This window comes from Anolis carolinensis, chromosome 2, assembly GCF_035594765.1.
Source record: "Anolis carolinensis isolate JA03-04 chromosome 2, rAnoCar3.1.pri, whole genome shotgun sequence".
Lineage (NCBI taxonomy): Eukaryota > Metazoa > Chordata > Lepidosauria > Squamata > Dactyloidae > Anolis > Anolis carolinensis.
The window spans coordinates 25263196-25273064 of NC_085842.1; the positions used below are offsets into that span (position 1 = coordinate 25263196).

Genomic DNA, 9869 nt, shown 5'->3' on the forward strand with positions numbered 1-9869 from the left:
CCTAGTTTCCCAAACTTCAGCAACAAAATCATCATTTTCAATTTCAACTTTTCCAGGGTGTTCACATAGTACTGTTTTGCCTGCAACACACTTTGTTGAGGTTTAAACATAAAATGGGGATGACTTCCTGGTCTCTGGACAAGTGAATACAAAGGAGAGTGTTCATTTGTTGCACTTTTCCTTTGCAGATAAAAGAGTGAGCATTTATCGGAAAGTGGAAAATCACTCAGCAACCAGAATTATACACAACAGAGAACAAGCATTGCTTAACGGCTGGAGCATTGGATTTCAACTCTGTAATCCAATCTCTATTCGACCATGGAAACCCATTGAGTAACTTTGGTCATGTCACATACCCTCTCAGCCTCAGAAGAAGGCAAAGGCAAACCTCCTCTGAGCAAATCTCACCAATAAAACCCTATGATATATTCACATTGGGCTCGCCATCAATCAAAAGAATAGGAAAACACAAAACAACTTTCACATTTTCACTTGCCATCAAGTTGGCTGTGAACGTTTCTGTTTACTCAGCACTGCCCAGTCCTGAGTCAAGCCTTTTCTCCTTCCTTGTATCCAACATGCAAATAAAAACGTATCCAATATGGTTTGGGAATCATATTGCCCTCCATAGATTGCTGGATTGCAAGTCCCAGCATTCCTTACATGCTGTAAATTGCAGTTCAGCAACATCTAGGCTACACACCCTTTCACCCAAACTGGGGTGCATCTACACTACTGAGTTATTGCAGTTTGGCACTACTTTCAATACAAAGCTATGGAATCAGGGAAGGTGTAACTTTACAAGTCTTCTCTGCCAAAGGGTGCTGGTGCCTCACGAAATGACAACCCCAATTACTTCATAGCATGGAATTAGAGCAGTTAAAATGGTGTTAAAACTGCACTAGCTCTACAGTGTAGATGCACCACTGAGTGTGTTTGTGTGTGTTACTAGCTATTTTCAAGTTGGCTTTGGATGCCACGTCCTAAGAGGAGTGACTTAGGACGTTTAGCTTGGAGAATAGGATATAATAATAATAATAATAATAATAATAATAATAATAATAATAATAATATTTAAAAAAGAAAAAGATTTGGATTATTGATGTCGCCATCCCAGGTGACAGTCAGATTGATGAAAAACAACAGGAAAACTCAGGACCTCAAGATCAAACTGCAAAGACTTTGGCAGTAACCAGTACAGGTGGTCCCGGTGGTGATCGGCACATTGGGTGCCGTGCCAAAAGATCTCAGCCGGCATTTGGAAACAATAGACATTGACAAAATTATGATCTGCCAACTGCAAAAGGCCACCCTACTGGGATCTGCGTGCATCATCCGAAAATACATCACACAGTCCTAAACACTTGAGAAGTGTTCGACTTGTGATTTTGTGATAGGAAATCCAGCATATCTATCTTGTTTGCTGTGTCAGACTATGTCGTTGTGTCAGTAATAATAATTAAAATAATCTTTATTCTAATATCCCGTCCCATCTCCTCGAAGGAACTCGGGGCGGCTCACATGGGGACCAAGCCCAGCAATACACAATAAAATACGATCACATAAATACATTTAAAACATATAAACATTAAATCATAAAACATATAATACATTAAAACATACTCAAGCAATAGCTACTAATAGGCATGACATGAAAGCCATGATTAAATATTTGAAAGGATGTCACATTGAGAAAGGGGCAAGCTTGTTTTCTGCTGCTCCCGAGACTGTGTCACAGAGCAATGGATTCAAATGGCAGGAAAAGATATTCCATTAGGAAGAAAGTCCTAAATAAAAGCTGCTCGACATTGGAATAAGATGCCTAGAGCTATTTGGTGGCATCTCCTTCTCTCAAAGTTTCTAAATAGGAAGCTAGAAGTATTTTGATGGTGTATTTATTCCTCATGGCAAATTGGGGTTGGACTAGATAGCCTTTGGGGTCCCTTCTAACTTTATGATTCCATGATTTATGGCCATCCAACAGCCCTTCTCAGCTTTTACAATCTTTAGGATTGTGGCCTCCTTTATTTGAGTAACATAGTCACCTTATTTTCCTACTTCCTTCAACTTTATCAAGTATCTTACGATACACAGAAAGCCTCAGATTAGTTGCTTTGCCTTCCAGAGAAAATACAAGTTTAATTGTTCTAATATCACAGGCCAACCTATATTTTGGAGTAGGCATGGGCAAACTTGGGCCCTCCAGGGATTTTGGACTTCAACTCCCACAATTCCTAACAGCCAGTAGGCATCTACTGGTAGGCAGAGGTTGCCTGCCATAGATGTGGGTGAAACGTCAGGAGAGAACGCTTCTGGAACATGGCCATAGAGCCCGGAAAACATACAACAACCCTGTGATCCTGGCCATGAAAGCCTTCGACAACATACTGTATTGAGTATTCATGCCAAGTTTGGTCCAAATCCATCATTGTTTGAGTCCACAATGCTCTTGGTGGATGTAGGTGAACTACGTCTCCCCTAAATCTGTGTCAATTCCTTCCAAATCCCTCTAGGATTTTCTGTTGGTCATGGGAGTTCTGTGTGCCAAGTTTGATTCATTGTCGGTGGAGGTCAGAATGCTCTTTGATTGTAAAGTAAAAGGTAAAAGTTTCCCCTGACATTAAGTCCAGTCGTGTCCGACTCTGGGGGTTAGTGTTCATCTCCATTTCTAAGCCAAAGAGCCGGCGTTGTCCGTAGACACCTCCAAGGTCATGTGGCTGGCATGACTGCATGGAGCGCCGTTACCTTCCCGCCGGAGTGGTACCTATTGATCTACTCATATTTTGCATGTTTTCGAACTGCTAGGTTGGCAGAAGCTGGAGCTAACAGCGGGTGCTCACTCCGCTCCTCGTATTCGAACCTGCGACCTTTCAGTCTGCAAGTTCAGCAGCTCAGTGCTTTAACACACTGAGCCACCAGAGGCTCTTTGATTGTAAAACGTAAAGGTAAATACACAATAAAATAAAAGGTAAAGGTTTCCCCTGACATTAAGTCCAGTCGTGTCCGACTCTGGGGGTTGGTGTTCATCTCCATTTCTAAGCCGAAGAGCCGGCATTGTCTGTAGACACCTCCAAGATCATGTGGCTGGCATGACTGCATGGAGCGCCGTTACCTTCCCGCCGGAGTGGTACCTATTGATCTACTCACATTTTGCATGTTTTCAAACTGCTAGGTTGGCAGAAGCTGGAGCTAACAGTGGGTGCTCACTCCGCTCCTCGTATTCGAACCTGCGACCTTTCGGTCTGCAAGTTCAGCAGCTCAGCGCTTTAACACACTGAGCCACCAGAGGCTCTTTGATTGTAAAAGGTAAAGGTAAAGGTTTCCCCTGATGTTAAGTCCAGTCGTGACCGACTCTGGGGATTGGTGCTCATCTCCATTTCTAAGCCGAAAAGCCGGCGTTGTCTGTAGACACCTCCAAGGTCATGTGGCTGGCATGACTGCATGGAGTGCCGTTACGTTCCCACCGGAGCGGTACCTATTGATCTACTCACATTGGCATGTTTTCGAACTGCTAGGTTGGCAGAAGCTGGAGCTAATCCGCTCCCCTTTTGGTCTGCAAGTTCAGCAGCTCAGCGCTTTAACACACTAGCCACCAGAGGCTCTTTGATTGTAAAAGGTAAAGGTAAAGGTTTCCCCTGATGTTAAGTCCAGTCGTGTCCGACTCTGGGGGTTAGGGCAGAAGCTAGAGCTAATCCACTCCTGGGATTTGAACCTGGGACCTTTTGGTCTGCAAGTTGATTTTTTTTACTGGGATAATTGTTTTATTGCTTTGTTACTGTTATTTGTTTGTTTTATCGGGCCAGGCCCCATGTAAGCCGTCCCGAGTCCCTTCGGGGAGATGGGGCGGGGTATAAAAATAAAGTTATTATTATTATTATTATTATTATTATTATTATTATTACCTTTCGGTCTGCAAGTTCAGCAGCTCAGCGCTTTAACACCCTGAGCCACCGGAGGCACTTTAATTGTAGGTGAACTATAAATGCCAGAAACTACAACTCCCAAATGACAAAATCATTCTCCCCCTCCAAAATTGGGCGTATTGGTTACGTGTGCCAAATTTGGTCCAGTGAATGGAAATACACCCTGCATACCAGATATTTACATGACGATTCATAACAGTAGCAAAAAGACAAGTTAGGAAGTAGCAACTAAAATCATTTTATGGTTGGGGGAGTAGTCAGCACAACATGAGGAACTGGATTAAGGAGTTGCAGCATTAGGAAGGTTGGGAACCACTGGCCTAGATCGAGGGAAGGAAGTCATATTATTATGCGAAACTAAGGAAAGTTCCCAGAGTGGGTGGACTCACCATAAGGGCCACCAGTTGGCTTCTTCTCCTTCTCTTTGCCTCCCATGCCTTCCTTCCAGGGAAAGGGAAAAGCAAGGGGCGAGGATGGCTCAGGGCATGCAAAGCGGGAAGGAAGGCGCCCAATGCGTTCTGAGCCGGAATGCAGAGGAGACCAACCTTCTGATTTGCAACCTGTTGTCTAGCAGCCGGCTGTCTCTCCTTCTTTCCCTCCCTCCTGCCACACCTGCTGGCTGCCCTCACCTGGGCCACGCCCCTTCCCCAAAACAGCTGAGACCAAGCCACGCCCACTCCCGAAAAGGCATGGGCAAAGTTGGGCCCTGCAGGTGTTTTGGACTTAAGCGGCTGAAGCGGCTGAAGGGGAAAAGGAAAGGGCCTGAGGCTGTGAGGAATGGTGGGAGTTGAAGTCCAAAACACCTGCAGGGCCCAACTTTGCCCAGGGAAGTCATGCTCCCCCCTCTATTCTGCCTTGGTCAGACCACACCTGGAATCACACTGTGTCCAATTCTGGGAACCGCAATGTTGACAAAGCTGGGAAGTGGCTACTAAAATAATCAAGGGTCTGGAGAACAATCCCTATGAGGAGCGGCTTAAAGAACTGGGCATGTTTAGCCTGCAGAAGAGAAGGCTAAATATGTGAAGTCACATATTTCTGGATAGCCCTCGTATGTTGCTGCTCTGGAGACTAGGACGCGGAACAACAGCTTCAAACTACAGGAAAGGAGATTCCACCTGAACATTAAGAACTTCCCAAATGTGAGAGCTGTTCAGCAGTGGAACTCTCTGCCCCAGAGTGTGATAGAGGCTTTTAAACAGAGGCTATAGGAGCCTCCGGTGGCCTAGGGCAGGGGTCCTCAAACTTTTAAAGCAGAGGGCCGGTCCACAATCCTTCGGACTGTTGAGGGGCCGAATTATCATTTGGGGGAAAAAAAACCCGAACAAATTCCTATGCTCACTGCACATATCTTATTTGTAGTGCAAAACAACAACAATAACAATGAAAGAACAATACAATATTTAAAAATGAAAATAATTTTAACCAACATAAACCTGTCAGGATTTCAATAGGAAGTGTGGGCCTGCTTCTGGCCAATGAGATAGTCAGGTTAATTAGGATTGTTGTTGTTGTTGTTGTTGTGTGTTTTCAAGTCATTTCAGACTTTGGGCGAGCCTAAGTCCAAAATTATTTATTTATTCATTTACTACATTTATTTACTACATTTATATCCCACCCTTCTCACCCCGAAGGGAACTCAGAGCAGCTGTATGTACATACAATATATTATATTATTAACATAGCACAATATTAGCATTATACTATATTGAACTATACCACTATACTGTAATATTATATGTAATATATAACATATAATTAATATTATTATATGATATTATTGTTAATTTTGTATTGTATAAAATGATAATATTATTATCAATATTATATGTATATACAATATATTATATTATTAAAACTGATATAAAAATATTATATTATAAATGAGGGCGGGGGCCAGGTAAATTACCTTGGAGGGCTGCATCCGGCCCCCGGGCCTTAGTTTGGGGACCCCTGGCCTAGGGGATAAAAGCCTCCTGACTTGAAGGTTGGGTTGCTGACCTGAAGGCTGCCAGGTTCGAATCCCACCCGGGGAGAACGTGGATGAGCTCCCTCTATCAGCTCCAGCTCCATGCGGGGACATGAGAGAAGCCTCCCACAAGGATGGTAAAACATCAAAACATCCGGGCGTCCCCTGGGCAACGTCCTTGCAAACGGCCAATTCTCTCACTCCAGAAGCAACTCCGGTTGCTCCTGACATGAAAAAAAAACAAAAAAACAGAGGTCATCTGTCAGGGGTGCTTTGAATGTGATTTTCCAGTCCAATGTGTTGAGGGCCCACAAGGTCTCTTCCAACTCTTCTATGATTCAATGTTTTAATGGTTGCATAGTTGTATATTTTATATTGTATACCAATGCTTTTATGTCAAGCCACTTTGAGTCACCTTTGGGGAGATAAAGCAGGGTCTAAAAAATATAATATGTAAATCCAAGACTTTTAATCTGCATTTCTCATCAGTGGATTTCAGCTTGTATTTTACCTCCTTGTATGTGTTTTAATGGGAACCCCGGTGGTGAAGTGTGTTAAAGCACTGAGCTGCTGAACTTGCAAACCAAAAAGTCCCAGGTTCAAATTCTGGGAGCGGAGTGAGCGCCCACTGTTAGCTCCAGCTTCTGCCAACCTAGCAGTTCGAAAACATGCAAATATGAGTAGATCAATAGGTACCGCTCCGGCGGGAAGGTAACGGCACTCCATGCAGTCATGCCGGCCACATGACCTTGGAGGTGTCTACGAACAACGCCAGCTCTTCGGCTTACAAAAGGAGATGAGCACCAACCCCCAGAGTCAGACATGACTGGACTTAACGTCAGGGGAAACCTTTACCTTTTATGTGTTTTAATACTGTTTTTTCTTTTTTGAATGATGTTGTATCCTGTCTTGAGCTGCAGGGAGAAGTGGGTAATAAATTCATCATTATATTACACTATGTAACCCGATTTTTGTTCCTGGATGATAAATGTCATTTTCTAATTGGTTCTATCATAAAACATGGGAAAAGTTTATTAAACTATAAAACTTTGTTTTTACAGGACATCCTGCAGCACATTTTGCTATAGTTTTTCAATGAATATCTCATCGAATCTCAACTAATTCAACATAGTTTGTGGCAGCCACAAAAACAAAGTTTCTGGAGTATATCAACGACATTCAAAGTAAGGATTGCACCATTAAACAAAAAATAACTTTCAAACCAGGGACTGAAAAATTTTCAAATTTTGTTACAGTGTTACTATTATTATAATTTGTTTGGGTATGTTTTGTTTTCAGCTATTTTGTTATTTTTAATAGACACTTAGCTGTAGTCTTGTAGTAGTGGATACTTTGTAGTTGTGTAGTTAGTTGTAGATAACTCAAATATTTGCTTGTGTTTTGTTTTTCTCTGATAATACTTTTTTAAAAGAAGTTACAGCATATCCGTTTGTTACTGGCCTCCTTGCTGAAGTCCTGTGGAGTAAGTGAGGTGGGTCGTGTTGCAATTTTTGAACAGATCATTTGTGTTCTGCAGTTCCTCATATGCATTTCCAAGCAAAGGGGTTTTACTTTGAGAACTTGATGAGCCTAAATAAGCCAAGGAGAAATGGCTCCCTCTCCTGATCATCTCCTTATGGCTTCTGTCTCTCACATCCAAACCCAGAAATAGATTCAGAATCCAAAAGATAGTTGTTGTTGTTTCTATAAGCTATAATTGGTAGGAGTCAGTCCTCTTATACAAGTGAGAGCTGCAAAAAAGTCTTGCACATTGAGTGTTCCCATTGCAGGTTCCAGCTTTCTTCCATAGTACAGTTGTGGGCTTCACTTTTGCAAGATGCAATTACACTATGTCACACAATTTTTGTTCCTGGGTTATGTCATTTCCTAAATGGTTCTATCATAAGGTAAAGGTAAAGATTTTCCCGATATTAAGTCTAGTTGTGTCCGACTCTGGGGTTTGGTGCTCATCTCCGTTTCTAAGCCAAGAGCCAGTGTTGTCCGTAGACACCTCCAAAGTCATGTGGCCGGCATGACTGCATGGATTGCCGTTACCTTCCTGCCAGAGTGGTATATATTGATCTGCTTCCATTTGCATGTTTTCAAACTGCTAGGTTGGCAGAAGCTGGAGCTAACAATGGAAGCTCACCCCGCTCCCTGGATTCGAACCACCAACCTTATGGTCAGCAAATTCAGTAACTCAGTGGTTTAACCCACTGTGCCACAGGAAGCTCCTTATAATATATATTGTTGTTGTTGTGAGTATATCTCTGTAAATACTGAAAGCAGAACTGATGTATAAATAGCTGTATATAGTAACGAGTGACTATATTAAAAAAAAGCCTCTAAAGGAGTTTGGATGAAAGCCAGAGTTTAAGTGCCTTATTAAAGCAGTGAACAAACAAGGTCAAATGCTATGAATCTCTGCAAACTACAGATAAAGACACTGCTGTGGTTTTGATTTGAGGTAACTGCTTGCCTTGAAACATTTAATCCCATGTGCAGCTTCGGGAGGACGTGAAAGGGAATATTAATTTTCCTGAATGTCAGGGGGTTGTACTAGGCCTATGTGGTCCCTTCCAACCCTATTATTCTATGATTCTAATTCATTTAGCTACCCAGCGGGTTTTTGTTTATTTTAACCCTGCGCCAACAGAGTTCACCAGGAACAAAAGGTTCCCAAGGATTTCCCATAGGTCCCATGTTTTTTTTAAAAGCACCTATTGTGTATTTGCACTGAAAACTCCAAACTGGACCTCATTACAGGTCTAAAGCACAGCAAGCTGACCCATTGTCAAGTGAATGCTCCACTTCAGGCTGCAGGGATGCTCTTAGACAGTGGTTCTTAACCTGTGGGTCCCTAGGTATTTTGGCCTACAACTCCCATACATCCCAGCCAGTTTACCAGCTGTTAGGATTTCTGGGAGTTGAAGGTCAAAACATCTGGGGACCCACAGGTTGAGAACCACTGTGTTAAGGGGATGACCTAGAGCAGAGCTTCTTAAATGTGTTCCACTTGTGACCCATTTCTGCCTGAGGCACTTTTACATGAACCTGGGCATACAGGTATATAAAATAGGTCTAAAAATCAAACATTTGCTCATAATAAATCAGCATTTACAAGACTTCCTAAACAGGCTGGTTTTCCTTTTTATGAAGTACAGCTGGAGCATTTTCTGCAGAATCCATTGTAAATACTGCACAACAAATTCATGTAAATGCTTAGAAACCTTGTGCTGTTGACAAAAATTTTGTGAGTTAAGGGGGACCCTATTTGAGATCAGAAACCATAATTTAAGAAGCTCTAGAGCAGTGGTTCTCAACCTGTGGGTCCCCAGGTGTTTTAGCCTACAACTCCCAGAAATCTCAGTCAGTTTACCAGCTGTTTGGATTTCTGGGAGTTGAAGGCAAAAACATCTGGGGACCTACAGGTTGAGAACCACTGCATTAGAGAAATTGCCAGCCAAGTAGGATAGATACCCTGTTTCCCCGAAAATAAGACATCCCCGAAAAATAAGACCTAGTAGAAGTTTTGCTGAATTGCTAAATATAAGGCCTCCCCCGAAAGTAAGACCTAGCAAAGTTTTTGTTTGGAAGCATGCCCGCCGAACAGAACACCAGAGCACGCAGGATTGGTAAATGTACATACCAGTTGTACATGGAAATAATGGTAGTAATAAGAAATTCTTGATAGGATTCACAGTTTGTCTGGTTATGCTGGTTTGTAATGACAGCTACTGTACAGTATATAATAAATGTTCATTTTTTTGTTCAACAATAAATGTGAATTCTTCTTCATGGAAAAATAAGACATCCCCTGAAAATAAGACCTAGCACATCTTTGGGAGCAAAAATTAATATAAGACACTGTCTTATTTTCGGGGAAACACGGTATGCAAGCTAGCACTCGACTAATGTCTCACACTGTCCCAGGTAGGATGAATTGAATAATAAAGAAAGAAAACACACAATCCAAC

General features: G+C 42.3%; 1 protein-coding gene across 1 annotated transcript in view; it reads right to left on the reverse strand.

Annotated features, from left to right (window-relative positions):
• Nucleotides 1-4529, reverse strand: part of slc44a4 (solute carrier family 44 member 4) — a 62317-nt gene extending 57788 nt beyond the window's left edge. Inside the window, exon 1 of the mRNA XM_062973594.1 lies at nucleotides 4313-4529. Coding sequence (XP_062829664.1) covers nucleotides 4313-4358 — 46 coding nt within the window. The 5' untranslated portion in view covers nucleotides 4359-4529. The remainder of the gene's footprint in view (nucleotides 1-4312) is intronic.
• Nucleotides 4530-9869: the final 5340 nt, after the last annotated feature.